This window comes from Gobio gobio (assembly GCF_949357685.1).
Source record: "Gobio gobio genome assembly, chromosome: 15".
Taxonomy (NCBI): Eukaryota; Metazoa; Chordata; class Actinopteri; order Cypriniformes; family Gobionidae; genus Gobio; species Gobio gobio.
Window position 1 is genome coordinate 23,238,325 of NC_137108.1, and position 26,448 is coordinate 23,264,772.

The 26,448-nt window shown below is 38.5% G+C and overlaps 2 protein-coding genes across 3 annotated transcripts; both read left to right on the forward strand.

Annotated features, from left to right (window-relative positions):
- Positions 1–2,119: 2,119 nt before the first annotated feature.
- Positions 2,120–16,972, forward strand: ntd5 (ntl-dependent gene 5). Of its 2 annotated transcripts, none has more exons than XM_079836640.1 (8): positions 2,120–2,340; positions 7,707–7,853; positions 7,985–8,176; positions 11,828–11,969; positions 12,085–12,161; positions 15,015–15,194; positions 15,386–15,583; positions 15,679–16,972. In XM_079836640.1, the coding sequence occupies exons 1-8, from the start codon at positions 2,139–2,141 to the stop codon at positions 15,759–15,761; spliced, it is 1,221 nt and encodes a 406-aa protein (XP_079692766.1). In that variant the 5' UTR covers positions 2,120–2,138; the 3' UTR covers positions 15,762–16,972. The 2 variants fall into 2 exon arrangements, with proteins under 2 accessions (XP_079692766.1, XP_079692767.1); XM_079836641.1 differs by lacking the exon at positions 2,120–2,340 and adding an exon at positions 2,827–3,031.
- Positions 16,973–17,332: 360 nt separating this feature from the next.
- On the forward strand, positions 17,333–26,337 carry LOC307138155 (uncharacterized protein). Its single transcript, XM_079836317.1, has 2 exons — positions 17,333–17,392; positions 21,270–26,337. Exon 2 carries the CDS (start codon positions 21,511–21,513, stop codon positions 24,205–24,207), a length of 2,697 nt encoding a protein of 898 aa, XP_079692443.1. The 5' UTR covers positions 17,333–17,392; positions 21,270–21,510; the 3' UTR covers positions 24,208–26,337.
- The last annotated feature ends 111 nt before the right edge of the window (positions 26,338–26,448 follow it).

The window sequence follows — 26,448 nt, forward strand, 5'->3', positions numbered from 1 at the left end:
TGCATTGTCTTGTTGAAATATGCATGGACGTCCCTGGAAAAGATGTCTTCTTGAAGGCAGCATATTATGCTCCAAAATCTCTATGTACTTTTCAGCATTAATGGTGCCTTCACAGAAGTGCAAGTTACCTTTGCCAAGGGCACTGACACAACCCCATACCATGACAGACCCTGGCTTTTGGACTTGTTGCTGGTAACAGTCTGGATGATCCTTTTCTTCTTTGGTCCGGAGCACACGGCGTCCATTCCTCCCAAAAAATACCTCAAATACTGATTAATCTGACCACAGTACACGTTTCCACTGTGTGATGGTGCATCCCAGATGCCTCCGAGCCCAGAGAAGTCGACGGCGCTTCTGGACACTGTTAACATAGGGCTTCCTTTTGGCACAGTACAGTTTTAACTGGCATTTGTGGATGTAACTACGTATTGTGGTACTTGACAAAGGTTTGCCAAATTAGTCCTGAGCCCATGTGGCGATATCGCTTATAGATGAATGACGATTCTTGATGCAGTGCCGCCTGAGGGATCGGAGATCACGGTTGTTCAGCTTAGGCTTGCGCCCTTGTCCTTTACACACTGAAATTCCTCCAGATTCCTTGAATATTTTAATTATGTTATGCCCTGTTGAATGTGAAATATCCAAATCTCTTCCTATCTTACTTTGAGGAACATTGTTTTTAAACATTTCAATAATTTTCTCACGTATTTGTTGGCAAACTGGCGATCCTCGGCCCATCTTTGCTCCTAAAGGATTAGACCTTTCTTGGATGCTGCTTTTGTACCAAATCATAATTACAATCACCTGTTGACATCACCTGTTTCAAATCACATCATTATTTAACCATTTTACCTCATTACTAGCCCTAAATTGCTCCTGTCCCAACTTTTTTTGAAATGTGTTGCAGGTCTGAATGACAGGAAAGGATGCATATTTACAAATGACATGAAGTTGACCAGACAAAACATGAAATATTTTGTGTTCATATTGTCTGCAATGAAATACAAGTCAAAGTAAATTTAGAAATCACTTTTTTTTTTTTTTTTTTTTTGCGTTTTCCATACTGTCCCAACTTTTTCTGATTTGGGGTTGTAAACCGATGTGAAAAAGAAATAGGCTACTCAACCAAAAAAGTAAACACAACTACAAGCCAAGTATACTTAGAATAATTATACTTTTAAGTATATCTCGATTAAAAGATTGAATACACATAGGCCAAATATAGTTATACAAATATACAAACCGACTTTTCTGTCAGTATAACATAGACTGAAAGTATACTTTCTTATTTTTAGTTTAAAAGAAGTATACTAGCACACTTGAATAGACTTATTTTTCATAAGGGTTTTCCAGAAGGTTCTGGTGGTGTGGCAAACCCAGGAACCCCAGATGTCCCCCCAATTAGTCTATTGTCCACGTGTGACCTAAGCACATGTACCTGTATCACCTCAGTGTCCTCAGAAAGGGAACAGGAACATACAGGGAAGTCAACATTCTGTGTAGCTTTGTGATGCCTTAAATCTTTCAAGAACAATAAACATTGTCCAATATGCTCTTCTGGGTACTTTTGTCATTACTTCAGTCTTATCTTTATTCTTTAAGATATTTAGTATGAAAGAGTTTACCATTTCTGACCAGTAAACAACAGCTCCAAGACAATATTGTGGATGTATGTTCATTCTTGAGAGATAAAGAGGTTTGTTTCATTCACTGAGTGTGACATTCATCAAAAGGGTGAGATGTAGAAATAAATCAGTGGACATAACCTGCATGTGATTGTTCGTTGGTTTAGCTGGTCGCTCTGTGTGGGAGCGTTGTCACGTTTATCTGTCAAAGTGTCTATTTACTCTTGCTAAAGGAAGTTGTTTTAGGATGCTGTGTTTAATTGTGGTGCGTTGAGAGGTGTCTATATCAGGCAGCTCACTCTTGCCGTCTGACAGACACTTTGTTTCAGTATTCGACTTGGCACTGTGCCTGTGTATGTGGAGAAGAGTGTATCCACAAGGCCTGTCATTTGATGTGGGGGTGAGTGTTTGAGCTCATTTGGCATCAATGGAATTGGGTGAAAGGTCTTTTTTCTGCGGAATTCTACCCAGCATTCAAAACACTCAATACGATCCAGATGTGTGTGTTCTTGCATGCACGGCAGCTCCACTCCTCCCTCGCCATCACACCATCACAATACCCCCTCCTCCAGACTCTCCCCCATCTTTATATCCCCTCTTCCGTCTCACTACCTCTTTCATAACCTCTGCAGTAAGTGTCAGGGAAAGATGGAGCGATCTCTGCTTGTGTCTCTTCTGTGTGTGTGGGCCCTCAGCAGCCTGTCTGCAGCATCAGGTGAGCGTGTTTGTGTGCGTGGGTGTCTGGGAGAAAATGACAGGATTATGGATGGCTTTCCATGTAAAACAGTTTAGTTAGTAGAGTAGTTATTTATGATTCAGATTTTGTAAGAAAATTTGATCTTTTTTTCATTTATTTGAACATACATTTTGGTCTGCATCACATTGTTTCTGAAATTTATATTCACCCAAAAATGAAATTTTGATCATTATTTACTTAACTTTATTTTGCTCCAAACCGGCATGATTTTCTTTCTTCTGTGCAAAACAATATATTTTGAAGAAATTTTCAAATGTTTTTGGCCATTCAATGAAAGTCAATGGGGTCCAAAACACCATCCATTGTAGGATATTGGAATGATTACCGGTGATAAACCATGATAAAATGTGCTGACAGTTAGTAATATCGTTTAAAATGTAATTATCATTTAAACCTTGTTTGATTATCACGATTTTGAAAACTCGCGGTAAATCCTGTCCAGTCAGTCTGCGCAGGTGCAGCGCGCAACGCTGTTTTTTTAATAGGAAGAAATGGCAGAAGATTTACCTTCTAAAAGGACCAAATCTGAGGTGCGGTCATATTTTGACTTTTACAAAAGTCCTGAGGGAAACTCAATCGAGGATGGTCACCCTGTCTGCTGAACATGCAAATGCAATAGGGGGAAACACTTCAAATCTGCGAACGCAAGGCAAGTGGACTTTGACCTCGATACTAAAACTATGTCTGGGAAATAATAACGCGAAGCTTCCACGAAGAAAAGTCCGCAGCAAGTGGCTTTGAGCCAAAGACGAATGAACAAGCTCAGACAAGACTAGGGTGACATTTAAGGGATAATAATGTATATTCATTACACAGATTTTCTTTACCACATAACGTAAATAATTAGGTTACGGGGACATATAATTGAGATTAATGTTTTAAATCTTACCTGTTTATAAATCCATTTTGTACAGTGTAGGCCTACAAAACAATCGTCCAGACAAGATGATCACAAGAAGTTATAGTAATAATTATAGTAGTATTAATAGTAAAGACCTCTGATTTCATTTTCAATACAATCAAAAACAGAGACGCAAGTCGCATTTGAATGAGCTCATCCGTTGTGATGCATGGATATTTGTTGTTTGTTGATTTTCAAATATAAAACTTGTTGAAATGTTTTCAGTGTGTGCATCTGTTTTGAACACTTTCATCTCATTTGAACAAAACTGTGATAATATTGATAATCGTGATAATTTGGGTCACTATAATCGTGATATGAAATTTTCATACCGTTTCATCCCTAGTAGGATCAAAAAAACATTTATAAAAAATATTTATTATTCATCATTCATTTTGTGTTACACATAGAAGAAAGAAATGTACAGTTTTGGAATGACACGAGGGTGAGTAAATCATAACAGAATTTAAATGTTTGAGTGAACTGTACCTTTAAAATCTGTCTGGGTTGTGATTGTGTCATTTATCATCCCCTCCCTTTCACATTTTGCCTTGAGAATCTGTTTCTTAGAGCCAATTTTCCATGAAACACACACACACACACACACACACACACACACACACACACACACACACACACACACACACACACACACACACACACACACACACACACACACACACACACACACACACACACACACACACGTCATGTCACATCTTTCTGGGGACTCGCCATAGACGTAATGGTTTTTATACTGTACAAACTGCATATTCTATCCCCTTACACTAACCCTACCCCTAAACCTACCTATCACATGAAACTTTCTGCATTTTTATATTTTCAAAAGAACTCATTCTGCATGATTTATAAGCTTTTGTAGCCATGGGGACCTCAGTTTAGGGGACCCACAGTGACAGTGACACCTGCATTCAGGTTGAAGTTCCCACTGGAATAGAAAAAACATGTACACACATGCACACACTGTACAAACTGTAAATTCTATCCATCTACTCTAACCCTTCCCCTAAACATGACCCTCACAGAAAACATTTACATTTTCAAAGTAACATAATTTTGTATGATTTATAGCCTGTTTAATTATACTGGTATTACTATCTTTGCGGGGACATTTGGTTCCCACAACGTAGGGTTTACCAGGACCACACACGCATGTTTTATGGGGACTTTCATAGACTTAATGATTTTTATACTGTACAAAGGTATATTCTATCCTCTAACCCTAAACCGACCCATCACAGAAAACTTTCTGCATTTTTACATTTTTAAAAAACATTACTTATTATGATTTCCTCATAGGCTGTTCCTCATGGGGACCAAAAAATGTCCCCACAAGGACAAGGATTTCGGATATCTTTGTGGGGACATTTTGTCCTCATAATGTAAGGTTTACCAGGACACAGACGCACACGCATAGGCTATATCATCTTCTGTTTCAGCTCAAAATCATTGCATAACCAGAAATGCATAATTGTGTTAAGCTCTTTCATTCTACTACTAATGTTCTGTTTTATTATGAGCTTGTAACATTTAAATGTTGCATCGTGTTTATGGGTGGGCTACATCCATATCGCTGTCTGGTTTATGTGGATATATTGTGTTAAACACCTGGTTCAGCTCAGAGAGCAATGTCTTGGGCAGGCGGCCAGCCGTTTAACAGCCTGCTATTTTATGGCATGATTAAATAGCTAGACAAATGTAGGCTATGTGTTGTTGACAGAGGTGGACAAAGTACACAACTCTATTACTTGAGTAAAAGTAAAAGTACTACTGGTCAAATATTACTCCTTTACAAGTGAAAGTTCTAAAAACAGATTTTTACTTAAGTAAAAGTACAGAAGTATTTGTTTTTAAATGTACTTAAGTATCAAAAGAACATTTTCATTTGTATGTCAATGCATTATTTTATTATTGTTGCATTGTTGTATAAATGCCATTATGGTGGTTTAAGCCAGTCAGTGATGCTCTATCCGACATGCTAGCATACGACTACCTTAAACTCATTTCACAGACATCCCAACCTGCAAAATGTCATTTCATTTCATTTCAGGGAATGCATGTACCCTATACTCTGATACGCATCCGATATTCTCCCAACTGTTTACTCTTCTCTTTCTCCCAGACATTTCATTTTTTTTACATTTTATGAGACATGCATCAAGTGTATACCAACGAAACTAATCTTTAATCTTTTGAGAAAACTGAAACACACTTTTTAAGTATGGCCATGGGTGCACACACTGTGCCAAGGAACCGTCTTCTTCCATTTTGCTATAAACTGATCAGTGTTCAAAAAATTGTTAGGAAACTTCACATGACCCTACATGAGTGATTACTGATAGGCTGTCTGCAAAAAAAAAAAAAAAAAAAAAAACACCTTTTAAAGAAGAAAAAAAAAATCATCCACTGACTTTCAAAGCTGCTACAGAAACAACTTTCGTCTTCGAGCACCTTGATAGAAATGTAGTGGAGTAAAAAGTACGATATTTGCCTTTCAAATGTAGTGAAGTCAAAGTAAAAGTATCCCTAAAAAATAATACTTCAGTAAAGTACAGATACTCAAAAAGTGTACTTAAGTACAGTACTCAAGTAAATGTACTTAGTTACTGTCCACCTCTGGTTGTTGATTGCATGTACACTAGCCTACCTGTCAAAAGCCTTACGTAAAATAAGTTTATTCAAGTGTGCTAGTATACTTCTTTTAAACTAAAAATAAGAAAGTATACTTTAAGGCTACTTTTTATGTACTTCTCAGAAATATACTTAAAATTACACTTAACCCGTTTAATACGAAAATTTTTCTTGAAAATTGAGTACATGCATTTTACTCCTTAGATCTCCCTAACACACAAACGTTATGCCCACTTTGATTTTATGTTGGTTAAGTTAGTGAAATAATAGGTTTTATATTCAGTCACAATAGTCACCGGTGGGAAACAGTCAGAATTCATAAAAATGTTTCAATTGAAAACACAGGTTTTGGCTGTTGATCCCAGTTGTTTATTTTTGCGGATGTGTTAGACCTCCCAGACGTGCATGCTGTGTGTGGCATCTCTGTCGTTCCTGCATTTGAGGGGGAGGCAGTCGGGGGTGTTGATGATGGCTCAGATGGGAAGTGCTGTGCTGGGCTGGGGCGGCCCTTTTGCCAGCGGGTGGGCCGTCCCTCTGGGCCATCACTGTTGCGGCCACTTTCGGTTGCCTTTTTCAAGTGTGGAAAGGGTGGTTATGCTACACACAGCACTTGGGGGGGTCAGCTTTCAAAAATAAGAAAAAAGATGCGGCCACAATTGTGACCAGTGGGATAAAACGGGTTTCCGGATATCCATGTTTTCACTGTTATACGCAGTGAAAACAGGGGGCGCTATTACGCATCTTCTGAAATAGTACACAATCTTTGGATCAAAACACAGGAGAAGAAGAAGCAGAAACGCAAATATAAAATAACGTGATTCTCAAACATTAAACAGCACAGTTAAAAACTGCCCAACATCACCGAATGAAATATTGAACCCATGAAGAGGAAACGACTGGGAAGCTTTGGGGGTGTTGAAGTACTCAATCTACTCCATTGATCATCGTTTCTCAGCCTTTTGTTTAAAATGTTGCTTTTTGTATGAAACTTACACAGTATAATGTATAAGTATAATGTTATGTTCACTTAAAGAAAACTTACATGTATACTTGCAGTATAAAAGTACTAAACTAGTAGTTTACTGAGAGTAAGCTATACTTTAAAGTGTCATAAACTAATTATTAACAATTATTTGACTAGTAAACTTTCAGTATACCTATAAGTTCACTTGTAGTATATTTGCAGTACAAACGAAAAACCTAGTTGTAAACTATTTGTGTACTAATTTTACTGTTACACTTAAAGTAACTTAAAAGTATACTTCAACTTAAGTTAATCAAATGAACTTGAAGTATACTTATTTTTCGTAAGGCAAGTTTGGAATAATTAAGATTTTTTTAATGTATTTGAAAGAAGTCTCTTATGCTCACCAAGGTTGCATTAATTGATCAAAAATACAGTAAAAAAACAGTAATTTTGTGAAGTATTACATTTTAAAAGAAGGATCATGTGAGTAATGATGCTGAAAATTCAGCTTTGCCATCACAGGAATAAATTAAATTTGAAAATATATTAAAATAGGAAACCATTATTTTAAAGTCTTAAAATATTTCACAATATTACTGTTTTTACTGTATTTTAGATCAAGTTAATGCAACCTTGGTGAGCATAAGAGACTTCTTTCATTTGCACCTTGGAAAATTGTACCTATTCTGATCTTTGACCGGTAGTGTATGTGTGTCGGCCCACCTGCCTGTGAAGCAAATTATGATTTGCATATTGTCTTTTTTCTGTAAATTTGTAATGTTTCTGTGCATGCTTGTCTTAAAGTGGATGCACCAGAACAGTGCCCAGAGAGAATACTGGGCAATGAGAGAAGACAAACATGCCCAAAAAAGTGTCAGCAAGATAAAGACTGTGGCAACAAACGTCAGTGTCTCTGCGACGGGCAGTGTGGACTCAGCTGTGTGGCCCCAGGTCAGAGCTAGAAACCCTATAATGAATTAAATACGAAGCTTAAAAGCAAATAAGCCTAAAACAATGACTAAATTTATAATATATTATAAGGCAATGTCCACATTTTTCATGTAATTATTCTCTGTGAACAGGTCGTACGTGTCCGTGGCCTCTCCCACCAGCAAACTACTTTGATGTAGTTCTCCTTTCCCCTTTGCCCTCTTTCTCCGCTCTGCTTGAGGTTCGTTGTAAGCCTGGGTACACCATGGATAACGGGCTGGACACTACAATACGCCGCTGCCAGGGTGACCGGCAGTGGAGTGGAGATGAGCCTGTTTGTACAGGTAGGAGTAAACACATGTAAACTATTATCTATCTATCTATCTATCTATCTATCTATCTATCTATCTATCTATCTATCTATCTATCTATCTATCTATCTATCTATCTATCTATCTATCTATCTATCCATCCATCCATCCATCCATCCATCCATCCATCCATCCATCCATCCATCCATCCATCCATCCATCCATCCATCCATCCATCCATCCATCCATCCATCCATTTGATGCTCTAAAACATATATTGTTTTCTAAAAAAAAAACCATAAAACTAGATTTTCTATATTGGAGGTCTCTGGGTTGGCTCATATGGGGGTCCATAATTCTATAACATTTGAAAACCCCTGCATTTTGCTTGCTAATATTGCATGACTATATGTACTATGAGATGAAGACATCAGTCCTGTTGGGTCAGGTTGCCCTCATCTTGTTTGTAAACCATCAAGTTATTGTCAGTATTATGCAATTCAGGGAGAATGACTTCACAGCAGCAATTTTATGGTGGCGATATTGAGCGAAGCCAGCCATGAATGCGAGAAAAAAAAAAAGAGAAATATGTGTCAGTGTCTGCATAATAATGAATTTTTGGTTGCAACAGTAGTTTATGGAACAAAAGCTTAGAGCTAGTGGACCTGGGTCAGCGCTTATTTCTGGGCAGTGGAGTTTTAGTCTAAAGACTTCAGCTCTGTGGAGAGGAGGCGTAAATCGGCAGAGCTCCAGGCTGCAGCATTCCCAGCATCACCCCCTCTGCAACACATGCACACATTCAAACACTCATTTCCTGGAGTAACATGAGAGGTATTTCTAGGAATGAGCTGTCAAAAGAGCCGAAGTGTGGGCGTTTGGGGTCTGTAAGAACTGTCCTGCAGTACTGTATTATCTGCAGATCAGTGACATGGAATATTTAATGTTTAAGCAGAGACAGGCATGTAGATGCGCCAGATTCACACACAAAGTTCAAGCGCATTCAAAGCTGAATTGATGTACAATGGAAGTTTGGTGTGTGTGCATGTTGACTGTATGATTTCCTCCCCCCTTCATTAATCAGTCATTCTCACAAAAGAGGGAGAGATTTGATACATACTGTAACTGCATGAGTCAACTGCTCAAGAGGGAATGTGAGAACAGCTTGTTCCAGATGGATTTTTCTGATAAAACTCAAAATGAAGACGCGCATTCTGTCCATCCATCATCTGGGCATCCGCTGAGCCACGCGGTGACCTGTGAATCCATTTTTCAACCCTGCTTACCCATCTTTTTATTCACCCAGTCATGTATTTGTATGTTACTTCATCTAATGCAGTGGATAACATCTATATATATATATATAATATATAATATATAATAGTAAGTGTTAGTATTATTGGTTCAAGTGTTGCATCTTCAGTCATTTCATGAAAATGGCTAAAGAAAGGTTCAGCAGCACAGGTTGTGTTAGTATTTCACTAGCTTGGAACAGTCAAGGTAAGGGTCAGTGGAAGTGATTTTGTGCCTCTTTTTGTGCTCACTTGCAGAACGCAAGCTTCTGGGATGCCACGCCAGTGGTTCTGTTCGCAAACATCAGTGCCTTGAATTTAATGCGAGTGGCAATTGGCAACAAGTGCAATTTTATGTCTGACGTGCGCTCTCTTTGGCTTTTTAAAGACCACTCTCGCTGCAGCATTCTGGATCAGTTGCAGAGGTTTGACGGCGCAAGCTGGAAGGCCTGCCAAGAGAGCATTACAATAGTCCAGTCTGGATAGAACAAGAGCTTTGACAAGAAGTTGTTTTTCATGCTCCCATAGGAAGGGCCTGATCCTTCTAATGTTGTATAAGGCAAATCTGCTGGACTGGGCAGTTCTAGCAATGTGGTCTGTGAAGTTTAACTGATCATCAATCACAACTCCAGGGTTCCTAGCTGTCCTGGATGGAGTTATGACTGATAAACCTAGCTGAATGGAGAAGTTGTGATGAAGAGACTACAAGCAGTTCTGTCTTCGCAAGTTAGGGAAGCTGAATAACGGAGGGTTTTTGACTGTAATATCTATTCACCATCTAAGCTCTTGTTTTGAACTTAAAGTAAAAAAAAGGACACTTTCCACCTCTAAACCATGCATGTGATCCATTTCAATTATGTAAAACTAATTTTTTTTCAGAATTACAAAAAAATGCAATACTTTTATATTGTAAAACATTTGCATTGCCACAAGAAGATTTGCATTATTTTGCAAAGCTTTTGCTTTCCCCCAAGAGACACTTGCATTTGCTTGCAAAAATACTTTTTTCCTGCAATCTCATTATTTCCCACAAAACGTTTGTATGTAAACGCAAAAAAAAAGAAGAAAAACTGAAATTCTTAGGGTAGTGTAAAAGTAGCAAAATCATTGAAATATAAAATTTCCCTCCCATCTCATATTTTTTCCAATACCATGTCCCCTTGTAACAACTGATGGTAATTTCGAAAATGTTTTGTCTTTGCGTTTGGCCTCTTTTTTTTTTGGTAAGAAATCATCTACTATTACGTGTGTGAGATCCTCTCCTTGTTGAACTTTGATATGCTTTTTTGAGCTTACGCACCAAAGTAATTTTTAATCTACTAATTCCTTCAGTATTTGGCACGGATGTTCTACGTCTTTTTGGCTGTGTTTGATTATTATTTCTTAGGGGAAAAAACTGCTACACTGATCAAAGTCACACAATCAAAGTCGTGGTGCAACTAACATACAGTAACATGCAGAAAAACAAACATAAAACATGAATTGATATGGTAGAGCGTACACCTGCAGACCCTCATGACTGCGTGTCAAGGTGAAGGGATAGTTCACCCAAAAATGAAAATGATCCCAAGATTTACTCACCTTCAAGCCATCCTAGGTGAATATGACATTCTTCTTTCAGCGTATGACGTAGAACGCTCCAGTGAGAATATGTTAGTTCTCACGAGAACCAAGTTTTGTTTTGCTCAATCCTCTGCGCTTCCGCCTTTGTCACCTAAACTTACGCTACGCCTGCGTCCTACGTCATAAGCTGGAACGCCAGTCTCTCGTGAATGCGCGTACAACACTTAGCGGAAGTTAGAGATTACGGTTTGTAAAGTTTTAAATATGGATATTTTTCTTACACATATGCATCGCTTCAGAAGGCCTTGGAGCACTTTGGAGCGTGTGGAGCACTTTTATGACGGATAGATGCACTTTTATGGACTTCAAAACAGAAACAGCCATTCACTGCCATTATAAAGGACATTTTTTAATATAACTATTATTATATTCGTCTGAAAGAAGAATGTCATTTACACCTAGGATGGCTTGAGGGTGAGTACATTTTAATAAACTAGTGAACTATCCCTTTAGTAAGTCTCTTACAATATCAGGTACTTAGACCATTTTATGACAAACAAGGTTAGTTCAGATTGTAAAATGTCAATGGACTCCCCAAAAACTTAATAAGTATTAATTAATAATTTTACAATAATGTTACTTCTTTTTACTAGCCTGCATTTTTACTCATTGAAACTTTCCTGAAAATTACAAAATTAAAACAATAAGAAACATGAATACAAAGAGTACATTTCTAAGGACTTTGCACATGTTTGTCTGCCAAATCAACCTAGCATTTAAATGCATACTCAAGTCAAGAGATAAATAAGCTATTTTGCTATTTTTCCACCAGCCTCTCCAGGTGGAGGTCTTACAACCGATCCGGTTCTGGTGCCTGAGGTGTCCTGTTCTTTGCCTGATGATGATGATGATGTGCTCTCTGTGCTGGGCAGTGCTGTTGTGGGATCCGCCATCCAGTACCAATGTGCATCTGGGTGAGATTGAAGAGAAAAAAAAACTGGAAAGAGAAAACTGTGACTGATATACAACAGAATGTCTGGTTTTATTATAATTATGCAATCTACACACCTCGTCCTCTTCCCCATACAGATCTGTGCTGATTGGAAATAGTGAGAATATCTGTTATGAGAACCAGACATGGCAATACCCTCACCCCATCTGTCGCCGTAAGTGTGTGTGTGGGTGTGTGTGTGTGTCTGTCTGTCTGTCTACACGTACTCCTCCACAAGGGAATGACTGAGACAGAGATCTTGCAAAAAGGAAATAGCAGGTGTATTAGAATGTATGCTTGAGTGGGGGGATGTTGTTCCAAACTGCTAAAGAGATATTGTGTACTCTTGCACACACCATGGTACAAAGTAACAAGAAAGAGATGAGAGGGACAGCGGGAGAGAGAAGAGCAATAAAGACTGTGTGGGTTTGTGAGTAGGCGGATAGGGCACTATGTGTAAATGAATGTTTGAGTGTGTAGAGCTAGTGGAGCTTCACTAAAATGCAGGTTTCACTCAAATATTCTGGTGTAACGATGCCCCCTGTTGGATCAACATCATTTTTGCAGCTATGCTTGTTTTAAAGGCATTCCATTGTGCTTAATCGATACAATAGCACGCTGTTTACCATAATGTTGGCATAATGTTGATTACCACAATGTAATTTCGACTGTTCCTTTCTTTTCTTTTAAAAAATGCAAAGAATGTGTGTTACTGTGAGGCACTTTAAAGGTCGGGTCGGCAATTTGCGGAACGGCTAGCAATAGCAAGTTAGCATTGAATCCCTCCCTTCAGAGCGTGTCCAAAGCCACGCCTTCTTCAAAACACATGAACACACACACAGCAGAGTTTGCAAAGCGGCACAAGACGATAGACGGCGTTAAACTACCTCATGTCTCAAAGCACATAACATTACAATAATAATGAACACTGGCAACCACTTGACTGCTGCAGATTCATTTCGGTGTTGATAGTGTTGCCATTGAAACGCATTTATTCGATTCAAGATGCTCTTAGTTAAACGTTACAGATTTTAAATTACAGTAGTTATGGCGTGAACGCAGCATAAGCTCGTTGTTTTGGTTTAGGAGGAACTGTAAAGGTGATGATACATGGGGCAACTTTTTTGAGCAATGTTGCTGGGCAATGTTACAAAGCAATGTTGCTTGGCCACTTTGCCATTGGGAATGGGCAACAAATTTCTATCTGGATACTTTAGATCGGTCATGGGCCCTGTGTCTTACCTGGTTGCCCGTTGACGGCAACATTGCCTAGTAACATTGCTCAAAAAGTTGCCCTGTGTATCATCACCATAAAAGGTGGCTGCTGTTTCGTTTGTGGTGCTCGGCGACTGACAGCTAACTCTGCAATGCATAGCATGAAATGTGCTGATGACGTGTGATGTCTGCGTGAGCAGGGTGCGTGGAGGTATGTCAATACATACGCTGACAGTTAGGCAGTTAGGACAAACATTTTATGGTCCTGCCCCTTCCACAGATGTTATATGTTAGGGATAAGGTACATCCAGCCGCAGGTCTTGCACCAACCTGAAGGGGTTTATTCTGCGATAACAACCGGCTGGATGTACATTATCCCACTTATTACATGGCTACTTGCCACATAAGTAAATATTGAGTTGAGTTTAAATATTTTATTAGGTCTTTAAACTCAAAGCTTCCGCGAAGAAAGCATTTCCTAGCAAGCAGCACGTTCAAACTAGAGAGACATTTAAACTATATGGTACAGGCATACCACTTATTACACAGCATTTCACCACATAAATAATTATAGGGGTAACATATATTGATTTGAGATTAATCTTACCTGTTTATCTTATAATCCATTTCAGTGTACAAAACAATCGTTGCAAAATGGCAGCAGCTGTGCTTGTATGAAAGAAGAGCAGGTCCACGTTACCCAGATGACATAATTAAATAATTGTACACCTAATATTGATTTGAGTGTTTATATTTTATTAGCTCACCAAACGCAAAACTTTCCTAGCGAGCGCACACCACTGACTTCAGTTACCCGGATATCGGGGAATAACACACCACTAGATGGCGCAATTGACAAATCAGAATCAAGTTTTCTACAGGGCTGTGTAATAAATACATATAAATACATTAAGACCACTTAACTTTGTGATTGCTGTCAAGATGTGAAGAGACTTTCAACCAGCATAACAAAAAATGTTTCTGGAACAAATAGCCTACCCTGCATTTAAGTATGACAGACCTGTAGTTAAAATAGTTAAAAGATGTCAAATAAATATGGTTGTAAACCAGTGGAAATCACCTATTGACTTTGCTCAAACAATACACACATTATAACTCAAAAATATATGATACATACAATTCGAAACGTTACATTTCTGCATGTTAAAGGTGCTGTATGTAAGTTTTGGACTGTACTAAAGCATAAAAATACCATATGTTTGTAGATATTTAGGTAACATGCTGAGTTCACATACTCATTTCTCCGAAAAACAATGCTACAGCCAATTGTTTTACTTGCCAGTTGCGGAAAACACAGTGTAATGCAGCCATGGAAGCCAGCAAACAAACTGGGTCAGAGATCGCAGATTCTACCCGACCTAAAAAGCCTTGGCATCCATCTAATAATCTCTATTAACGGGAGTATTAAAACGAGGATAAACCAACTCATAAGCCTACAGTGTGTAAGTCTCCTCGCCTTCCATTGTCAGTTGCGCTCATTCCTGTTGTGTGTCCTCAAACTGACAACCTGCGTGAGCATCGAGTCTGAGGAGGAGGGCAACCTAGGGTAAACAATATTTTGTATTTGGACTACAGTACCCTTTTCAACCACTAGCCATTCTTACATACAGCACCTTTAACATAAACATTAAAACAAATATGCTACTTGTGGCATATAATAAACATTGTGCCACAGTGATGTCGATTAAGCACATGATTATTCCTTTAAAGGGTTTTCACATTACACTTCATCACTGTATTTCTGCAGAGCACTTTTATGTGTATATAAGTGTGTGCATATGTATGTTATCAGGTGTGGTTTGTCCTCCTCCTAAGGAGGTTGATCGTGGACACCTGGTGGCTGTCCAAAGAACTGAATATGAAGTCGGTGACACAATTTATTACCTTTGCAAGAAAACCTTCTTTTTGGATGGACCAAATCAAGTGACTTGTCTAGCTAATGGGACATGGAGTGCAGAGCCTGCTTGCCGGGGTAAGGAAAGCTGTTAACAACACAAATACATTCAGTCATCATGGCTGTGTTGAACATTTGCATTCAACGTTTTTATTTTCTTGGAATGTTTTGGTTTCCCGCCGTGAATCATAAACCTCCTTTCCCTTTTGTCACTGACAAATATCTCCCCTCATTCTCTTCACCATTTCTTCCCTTGTGCTTTCGATCAGCCCGCTGTCCAGTCCCAGCTCAACGCAGCAGGGTGATTGTGGGAGGACTAAAGCGCTGGCCATATGATCTGACGGATGGTGTGGTTGCCCATGGAGAGAATGTGACATTTTTCTGTAAACACCCAGATAAACTGTGCAGCTTCACTGCCACAGGGGTCTGCGTAGATGGACAGCTCAAGGCACCTAGTTGCTTCCTTGGTACACAATTACCACATTTATACACATAATAAAATAACTGTACTTTACATTTAAAATAACCCTGCATCACCTTCATCTACCTCTTTTCTCTTTAGACCCTACCTGGCTGCAGTTCAAGCTCTTCCCTCATCGACTGGTTTCTGAGATTGATGCATGTGATCCCGCTGACCTTCAGTGAACTCATCAACACATTTTGCATGTTGGCGCGCACATTCTCTCCTCACTCTGACACCTATTCGGAGTCTGGATCAACATTTGTTTTATTAATGTGCCACTACATTTTTATGTTGGACTGGTTCTCAGGATCTCACATTTATGCCCCATTTAACTCTTCTCTCTTCTATTTTGTATGTTGCATTGACAAAGTTACCTTAAACAGAGTTTTTGTCATATCCGATGTATGCAGACACCCTCATACTTGCTTGAGGTCGCGGTTGTCATAAGCTGTTCTCTTTTCTTGTGTTTTGTTGTCTTACAAAGTGTAAAATTGTTTATCTTGTTCGAATATTTTATTTCTTTGTTAAAGGAATAGTTCGCCCAAAAATAAAATGTCTTTTACTCACCATTAAGTTGTTCTAAACCTGTATGGAGTTTCTTTCTTCTGTTGAACGCGAAAGAAGATAAACCAGAAGAACCAGACATTTGACGGTAGCCATTGACTTCCATAATAGGAAAAAAAAGTCAATGGGGCCCATAACTGGTTACCGACATCCTTCAAAATATCTTCTTTTGTGTTCAGAAAAAAGACACTCATACAGGTTTGGAACAACATGAGGGTGAGTAAGTGATAAAATAATGTAAATTGTTGGGTAAACTATCGCTTTAAAACATTGTTTCTGCTAACTGATGCATTTGTCAATCCCAAAACCAACAAAGCACAGGCCAAAGGTGAAATCTGAAATCATGCCATGTATGATGCTCTCTAGTTTTACTGTATTCCAAAAGCAGTTTTATAAGGTTAACTGATTTTTGACTGGACTGCTGAATTGTTGCTTTCATAAGGATTTCGTTTTGCATTGTGCAAACTTCATAATAATCTTAGAATGTAGTTTTTTTTTTTCATCTATCTTGGCATGATTCTACAATAAAGAAACTGGAAAATGTTTTGTTGTCATTAAAAGTACTGATTTTATTTTACTTGGTAAGTCTGTATAAATCATTTGTATAGTGTACAAAGAACTGTTTGAATCCTATATCTCAAAACTAAAAAAAAAACGACCTCTTAAACTTAAATGCATACAAAGAAATGTCTGAGCCCTATATGTCAAAACTTAAAGACATTTTAATTAGGCTTTATTTTTTGCTCTATTTTATGCGCCCCCTCGCATTTGCAAAACTGAAATGTATAAATCTTATCTTAATACAGTAATAAAAAATACTGTATAGCACAAAAATGTGGCCTACTGGATTATGTACCATGACTACTCACTATTTAATGTGCTCAATATAAATGTAAACATTAATAATTCCTTTTTTTTTTTTATTCATACAATTTTGTTTTCCTTTTAATTCTGGGGTGAAATAGCCTATTACCTGTATTCAGTTAAAGTGAGATTCACCCATAGGTTTCTGTTTTGTTTCATTCATCTTATAAACATACTGATAAATCCACAAATAAAGTTATGGCTCTAATCTAAAATTTCAGTCCTGAACGTGTCCAGGTCGGACGTAGAAAACTGCAACACCACGACATCCCCCCTCCCAGTTCTCTCGCGCTCAACCTCTCCGCCCAGTCATTCATTCATATTTGGTCTTCCGGAAGTATCTCAGGGTCGGGCCAGTCAGTGCCTGCGCGAGCTGACTCGTGGGGTGAGAACAGTTTCATATTCAATATTTCAGTTATAAAGAAGGAATGTGTGCGAATGGCTGTAAGCTTTTGGACAGAAATGTATGTTCTTGTGAGTAGCAGATAAAGAGCGTTTGTTGTCTTAGAAAGTTTGAAATAAGGTTTCCAAAGCGGCAGTGTGTGAGCGCTGTCACCGGCTCGAACCCTCGGTACGCATAAAATGGCTGGTCGCAGGTTCGAGCGCAGTCAGTATTTTGACCAAAATATGAGAATATTCAAGTGTATTTGAAATACCCACGTTATAAAAGCATATATCCCTCAGACAGATACTTTTGGTCATATAATGGCATGGGTTCGACTCGCTGTCTGGACCCCACAGACATCAAACGCGGTGTTTGGTTTTATTTTTTTCTTCTTTAAACGAACCTCCGGCGCGTAATGGCGTCGAATGTCCCCGTGTTGATCTCTAACTCTCCCACAGTGCTGCATGGCTGACTGTACGGACAAAGGCGTTGGTGTCAAACCCTGAGCCATGCGCGCTGACAGATGAACGTACTTAATTTGTGATGAAAGCCACGGGGAGGAGGAGTGGACCTGCTTCCATGACAGCGCGGCGTTCAAGCTCATTGCGTTGCATTCTCAAAAACTGCATGGCATTTGAGCACTTCTCCAAATATTGCACGCTATTGAATGTTGTGACGATTATAGGTCAGAGCTGTAAACAATGTAACCAGTGTCTGGCATCATGTCAAGCCTTTAATTTCCAGACAATTCGTCTGTTTTTAGTGTTTGTGATATTGTTACATGTGAGAACTTCCTAAATGTGTGTTTATGCAACACAATCTAAAACCTTTAATAACAAATTGCAATCATATTGTGTCATTCATTTTAAAAAATAAAGTACTGGTGGGTTTCTTGGTTTAATTATAAAGTGTATAAATAGTATGCCATAATAATGCTGTTGATAAAAAAATAAAGTGCTTTATTGTTTTAATTTACCGGTAATTCAATCAAATTAAATTCACATTTATTTGTATAGCGCTTTTCACAATACATATCGTTTCAAAGCAGCTTTACAGAAAATGCATGCATCAGAATTTAGAGTGATCTGTTATCAGAGGTGGCTGTGTCCAAGTTATGTATTTCAGAAATGTACATATCCAAATCATGCAGTTAGCTAACAATGTATTAATTTAAGGCAAAAACAATGAGCTCATTGAAATAAAGAATACATGTTGTTGACAAATGATTAGGATATATAGAAAAATGTAGCATTGGTGCATGTTGATACACCCGAAGTCCTCGCAGGAGTTGAAGTCGTTAATTCACAGGTGATGAGGCGTCTGAAGTTTTCGTTCTGTCATAAGTTTTATAACAAATGCTGTTAGTTTTGTATAGTATTGTTGACATTTTAGGGTTTAATGCAAATAAAAACAACAGCTAAAAATATGAACCTCCAACCGTGTCCTCTGAAATGTGATTTAAGCTTTCAAAATATATTAAGACTAGATTTGTTGAGTCATTGGACCATATCGACACAACTAGAGGAAGTTGATAATGACACTATCCGTAGTTAGAAGGGCTTGGGATGCGCCTAAGATAGTTTTGTTCTAAATTAGAAAGAATTCGTTAAATTCCGTTATAATACAAAAAGATTTTTAAGCTTCTAAAATAACCTGTCAAGAAGGTTGTTTTTTCAATGCAAGTTTCTCAGGGATGTCAAGTCAACTTTATTTATATAGCGCTTTTTACAATGCCGATTGTTTCAGCAGCTTAACAGTGTTAAACAGGGAAATAATGCAACCAAATTTGATTAGGCTGTACAGCCGCTCTGGAGAAAACGGTGATGTCATCAGCTCATTTCAATCATCATACAGTGACAATGTGGGCAGATCAGTAATTTAGTTGATGTATTTAATTTTGTTTAGTAATTGAATTTATTTGGGTATTTAGTTGAAAATGTAGTGTCCCCAACTGAGCAAGCCAAGCCAAAGGCGACTGTGGCAAGGAAACCAAAACCCCATCAGGGGCATAATGGAGAAAAATAAACCTTGGGAGAAACCAGGCTCATTTGGGGTGCCAGTTCTCCTCTGGCCAATTAACAAACAGTGTATGATTATTATTCTGGCAGCTTTACAGGTCAGAGGTCATATTAGATCCAAATATTTGAAAGATCAGAGTCATCATGCCGGAGACGTGTTTATTGAGGATGACGTGTCGATTAACCAATTATTAAATAGGAATATTCGAAAGATTGGAGGCATCATGCCGGAGACGTGTTTATTGAGGATGACATGTCGATCAACCAATTATTAAATAGGAATATTTGAACGATCGGAGTCATCCAGCCGGAGACGGGTTTATTGAGGATGAAGTGTCGATTAACCAATAATCAAATAGGAATATTCGAAAGAAAGGAGTCATCATGCCGGAGACGTGTTTATTGAGGATGACATGTCGATCAACCAATTATTAAATAGGAATATTTGAACGATCGGAGTCATCACGCCGGAGACGGGTTTATTGAGGATGAAGTGTCGATTAACCAATAATCAAATAGGAATATTCGAAAGATCGGAGTCATCACGCCGGAGACGGGTTTATTGAGGATGAAGTGTCGATTAACCAATAATCAAATAGGAATATTCGAAAGATCGGAGTCATCCAGCCGGAGACGGATTTATTGAGGATGACATGTTGATTAACCAATTATTAAATAGGAATATTCGAAAGATCGGAGTCATTCAGCCGGAGACGGGTTTATTGAGGATGACATGTTGATTAACCAATTATTAAATAGGAATATTCGAAAGATCGGAGTCATCCAGCCGGAGACGGGTTTATTGAGGATGACATGTTGATTAACCAATTATTAAATAGGAATATTCGAAAGATCGGAGTCATCATGCCGGAGACAGGTTTATTGAGGATGACATGTCGATCAACCAATTATTAAATAGGAATATTCGAAAGATCAGAGTTATCATGCCGGAGACAGGTTTATTGAGGATGACGTGTCGATTAACCAATTATTAAATAGGAATATTTGAAAGATCAGAGTTATCATGCCGGAGACGGATTTATTGAGGATGACGTGTTGATTAACCAATTATTAAATAGGAATATTTGAAAGATCAGAGTTATCATGCCGGAGACGGATTTATTGAGAATGACGTGTCGATTAATCAATTATTAAATAGGAATATTTGAAAGATCGGAGTCATCATGCCGGAGACGGGTTTATTGAGGATGACGTGTCGATTAATCAATTATAAAATAGGAATATTCGAAAGATGGAGTCATCACACCGGAGACGTGTTTATTGAGGATGCCGTGTCGATGAGGCAATTTCAGGGCGAGTCTAATTGACATAGTCTCTGCAGACACTTCAGGGATGTTTTGGGGATGTCATCGTCAACATTTGATCTTACTGTTTGAATGTATTAGGGATCAGTATTTAATAAAAATAACCTGAAATTTAATCATATTGTTAACAATGATGAAGATTGGTTTATTATTTTTTTCATATTATTACTGATTTTGTATGACTACTGAATACTCCCCAGATGAAATATAATTACAGATTCTTATCAAGGCGCCCTATATCGCCTCCTCTGTTTGCTCCGTTTAACTGCAACTGCCTGTTCTCTTTAATTGATTGTTATGATTCTGTTATGCTTGTGAAGTATGTGATTCACAAATGCTTGTAAACCCACCCCTTATAGATCAGAAAATGAACAAATGATTATAAAACATTTTTCTAAGCCACAATTAAAACTTACTCTGCATCCATTTTTATGTACTGTGTGATGCGGTCTTAACATTTGAGATCTGTCTTTGTAACTTAAGTTCTGTTACTATTATAGAATGCAGAATCATAATTTTGTCTTTTTTTTCCAGATTGATGCCTTAGATGAGTGGAAGGTCCTGACTGATGGCTGTGCCAGAGACATGGGTGAAAGTCAGCAGTTACGTCAGATGGGCACGGAAATGGAAATGGTGCCATTACTTGGATTATGCAAGATTCTGTGGACCTGTCAGGCAATATTTCAATGTTCTCTCAGGTTATAATGAACTGACTTACTCCACAAGTACTGAATAATATGATTTCTTCTCTACTGCTGAATGTACGGAGGTTGCTATGCGCAAACAACAAGCATTGGACAGGATAGGTGAGACCATTCCACATATTAAGTGGACTGACCTTTCTGCAACCAAAGATTGCCAAATGTCTGTGGGTCAAGAGGGCGAGTTATCAGACGAGAGGCTCTCATTGAAGACTGAATCTAAGAACAAAGATGTGTTTCTTGTTCCACCACAAGAGCAGACAGAAGTTGTAAAGGATTACAGCAAGCAGAACTCTGTGAGCAGTGAGCAGAACTCACCAAAATATGAATCGGATTCAAACCAGACGAGTCCTCTTGAAAACCAGACTGTTGAAAAAACAATTCTTACTTTTGATGAGAATACAAGGAGTCTACCAACAAACATGCAGCTGAAACCCAAGATGGAGTCTGATAATGCTAGGACCGAAGTTTGTGAAGTCACAACCAAAGCTACAAACATGGCTAAGATCTCAACCAATGATTTACTAGAGATTAAGGTTCAACGACAATCTATTTTAAATAAAGGTTTCCATAATGATAAACTACCGTCACCTGCCAGAGGCAACCACACAAACAAGGAGTTGTGTGCTAAGAATAAGACGCATGTTGTTGATGTGGCACATGGAAGAGAGCGTAAACTTGGGATGGACATAAATGCAAACAAACGATTAGAATATGGTAAAGACTGCATTGAAGATTATAAAACACAAATCCTATGTAATGTAAGAGAGGAGAGACTTGATTTTGGAAGGAACACAGCAATGAGTGGGGGAGATTCTTTGGGACAAAATGAAGGGGACGAGGTATTAGATTTAAGCCTCCCAAAAAAGAAAGACGGTAATAATAAGAGGCAGAGTGAATGGGTTGTAGACCCTGAATATGAAGGTTCACTTCATATGGAAGTTGATGAAATTGAGGATGAGCCTCAACATGTAGAAGTGGAACAGGAGGACGATAATGAAATTAGCTGGATTCCATTAGTAAGTGAAGCTTATACATATCTCCCACAGTATTGGGATGGACATTTGTCCTCCCCTGCGCTTGAAGCCATGCCAAATCCATCGTACCCCACCGTCACAACCCCAGATCCGATGGATACACTACTTATAGATGACCAGGGCATTCCTTACACGCTCACCCCAGATGGACAGAAAGTCCCACAAATTGATAATATACAACATGTTGAGGGGCTTTCTGAACAAACAGCTCTAAGCCCAAGGCAAGCTGAAGATAAGCCCTCTTCCTTTGCTGATGTACAGGATATTGCAGACTCAAGACTGCAGACGCAACCCAATTCACTGTGTCCAAATACTTCTTTAGGTCATATCTCAGTGGAAGAGTCACAAGATTCCCCAAACCTGGAGCCAAAATCTTCTTACAGTTCTGCAGCTCTTGCTAAACCCTCCATCATACCTGCTGTGTCTGACTTGGCATCAGTTCCCATTCAGATCGTGGCTAATACTACAGGGTCAAACACTCCCATTCTTCTTCTTCCTCCATCTCAGCTTCAGTCGCTTTCCTCATCAGCTTCTAAGGCTAACCCAGGGCTAATTACCCTTTCCTTACCGATTCCTCTTTGTCAGAACACTCAGTCCTCCCCCATGTTCCTAGTTTTGTCATCTCCTCAGGTGTCCTCAACTCCGAGTTCATCCTCGCCTGGGCAATTATCTCACATTTCCCCCTCTTCCACTGTTGCACTTCCCTTAGCTACTTGTCCACTTGATTTGGGATCTACATTAAGTTCACGTCCATCACTTCTCAGCCTCAGCACGGTTTCCCCCGCCACTGCAACAGACATCTCAGGATTGAATAACCCCTCTAATCTTCCTGCTAGCCCTACCTCATCAACTGCTTCCTCTAGCACTTCCACAGTGACCTCTACAAGTCCAACCAAGCAATCCAGTACTGATGCCTACTCCGACACACCAGTGCCCACTTCCTTTCGGGAAGCTCTTCTCAGATTGGCTGTGTCTGTGGAGAAGAAACAAGAAAGCCAGCCTGAGATGCATTCGGTCGCTACTCCTTCCTCATGTTCTGAAGCAACTAAGTCGGATTCCTCTGCAACAGTACATGAAAGCAAAAACCACGAGACGGAGGTAAACTGTGACGGTGAGACTGAGTCTACCTCTGTAGACCAAACAGACGCATTGGATACCATCTCTTCCACATCACCCCTTCGTTCCATATCACCCGTAAATCCCATGAACCACCCAAAGAACCAAGACTCACAAGCATTAGGTCCACGTCGCATTCTTTACTGTCAGTACTGTCCGCGGGTCTTCTACTATCTTTCAGACCTCGAGCGCCATTCCATCACACACTCCCAAAGCAAACCCCACGTATGTCACCTTTGCGGCAAGGCGTTCAAAAGATCAAGCCATCTTGAGCGACACAAACACATTCATACAGGTCAAAGAAACTTTGTGTGCCAGCTTTGCCCGAGGCGCTTTCGTGAATCAGGGGAGCTAATGAGACACCAGAGAGTACACACCGGTGAGAAACCTTTTCAGTGCTTAATATGCCACATGCGTTTTGCTGAGCGCAACACACTGCGACGTCACACAAAGCGCAAGCACCAAGGCCAGCATCTGGAGGCGATGGACATGAAGGTGAAGTCAGAGAGTGGAGAGATTTCCCTCTCTGGTGTACAAGGAGAGTCGGAAGAGAATGCAGAGTGGTACAGTTCAACAGTTCCTGAAATGGAGTCCGACAGTGACACGGGGGGAGAATGAACTACATTTCTTTCTTTTTTTAAAGTTTCAAGATAGTTGTAAATACGTTTAATTTATTTGTATTGATATAACAATTTACTTCTCACTAGTCTCATATAATTGTGTATATTTCATTCCATGAACTCTCGAGACCTTTACTGGTGATGACTGAATCCTGCAATATTGACTTCAGATTCATTCTAATAAGCTTTAGCTATTGAGATAGACGGCTTGATTAAAAAACAACAACATTTGTTTTAATTCTTCATCTTGCATAACTTTGAATTACCATTATTTGCAACTTATTTATGGTTCTCATTTCAGTTTTTCGCATGTACAGCTTTCGTTGTTAAAGACTAAGAGGCTTATCAATATTTATAATTTTATATTCTGATATATTGTAGTAATGATGCAGCGCCAAGGGAATCGCCTAGCTCAGTGCATCTCAATCATGACTAGGCCCACAGATTTCGTGGCCACTTCCATAGAATTTGAACATGCGTCATTCTCAAAGTTCTAAACATCTTCCACTCCTTTCACGTTCATTTATTATGTATGGCTAATTTGACCATGCTTTAAGCTACTAAAAAAAAATCTGCTTTGTTTTTCTTGTCGTCTTGTCTTTCAAACATATTCAATGCAAGTGCTTTGCGTCTGCTTTGTGATACTCCACCTGACCTGCAGAGGACAGTATGGCGTTGTTTTCTTTATACTCTTTCAGACTGGCATATTCACTGTTGTCACTTACACCTTTGTCACTTCTTTCCCTAATTCGTAACAGCCCAACCATGAGAGTTGCTACCATGTAGACTAATAACTGCAGTCAATTTGCAACGGTTGTTTACAGGCACACTAAAGCATGTGGATAAAAACAAAAACAATTGTGCTTCATGAGTGGACCACATTGATGAAAAAATGCACTATATAAAAGTGAAGCATGCTTCTGGTTACAGAGTGTAGTACTCCTTTAAAACATTTTATGCATCTATTCTGTAGAATTCTACAGATTTCCCCTAAAATGGTTAAAAAATGCTTTGGGACCTTCTCATTACTCAACTTTTATATTTCATAACATTTTCAGATATTATGCATTATAAAACATTGTGTTCATTTCAGTTTCTCCTTGTTGGCTATTTTTCCAGAAGGGAGAATTCATGGTCACCTTAGTATTTTTCTTTTAAATGATCTGCATTGTTCATTTTTAACACTAAACCTGAACTATTTGGTTTATAAACTCTTTCAATTGTATTAGCTTGAAATTATGCTTTTCATCTGGACAAAGAAGGTTTTACTTCTTCTCTTGATAGGTTGTTAGACGTCTGTTACACATTTTTGCAGAAACTTTTCATTAGAAGTTCACCTGCACATATGTTCTTTCTGATATATAATTTAATTTATTTAAGACAAGTTTTCCACTTTGAGTTGCAGTTTTCAACTTTTATTAGCAGAATGTCTAACTTATTAGTTTTTTAAAAATTCAGTTCTTAGTTTGATAAGTTATATAGCTTGGAAAAAACTTGCTTGAAAAAAGGTTTAACCCCTGCTGATTAATTTATGTTTATGTAATTTGCTGTGTAAATAACCAAACATCCTGCATGGCCTGGACACCTTCGGCTAATCTAAAATTCTGTTGGTTAAATCTCAGATTTGATTAAGAATCTGAATATTTGCACACGCTAATTAAAGCTTGTCAGGCCCTTTTCTTTTCCAGTGGTTCCCATGCTTAATTAACTTTGCTTTAGGCTCGTGGCAGCACATATTCTGCATGCTGTGGAAGTGTCCAGCTGCTGAACAATATCATTACATTTTGGTTTGCACAGTTTGTTTACATATTACTTTATTAATATATATTCAGATTGGTTTAGTGTTTTTATTTTGAGCACATTTCACAGTAGATATCATGGATTTTTTAAAATGTTTGGTTCCTTTACAATTTCAAGATGAATGCTCAGAGTGTGTTTAACTAAGAACAATCATGCACCGATGAGAACTATTTATTTATGGTGAAAATGTATATATTTAAAATGGCGTGTTATGTCACAGAACACTTATATATTTAATACACAATTTAAAAATAAGACTGCAGATATTTAAACAGCCTAATTTCTGTAACCTGTGTCACAGGATTTTGAATAAAATGAATCAAATCGAAAAGCTTCCAAGCCTTCCATCTTTTTCAGGCAACATGACTTTTTATTGTCTTTTTCTTTATTTTTACATGAAGACTATTATGAAAAGTGTAACATTGTGTGTTATGATACA

Coding starts and splice junctions, on each gene's coding strand:
- ntd5 (XM_079836640.1), top strand. CDS start 2,139: ATGCACGGCAGCTCCACTCCTCCCTCGCCATCACACCATCACAATACC. Junction 8,177..11,827: donor AGATGAGCCTGTTTGTACAG/GTAGGAGTAAAC, acceptor TTTTTCCACCAG/CCTCTCCAGGTGGAGGTCTT. Junction 11,970..12,084: donor CAGTACCAATGTGCATCTGG/GTGAGATTGAAG, acceptor TTCCCCATACAG/ATCTGTGCTGATTGGAAATA.
- LOC307138155 (XM_079836317.1), top strand. CDS start 21,511: ATGCGCAAACAACAAGCATTGGACAGGATAGGTGAGACCATTCCACAT.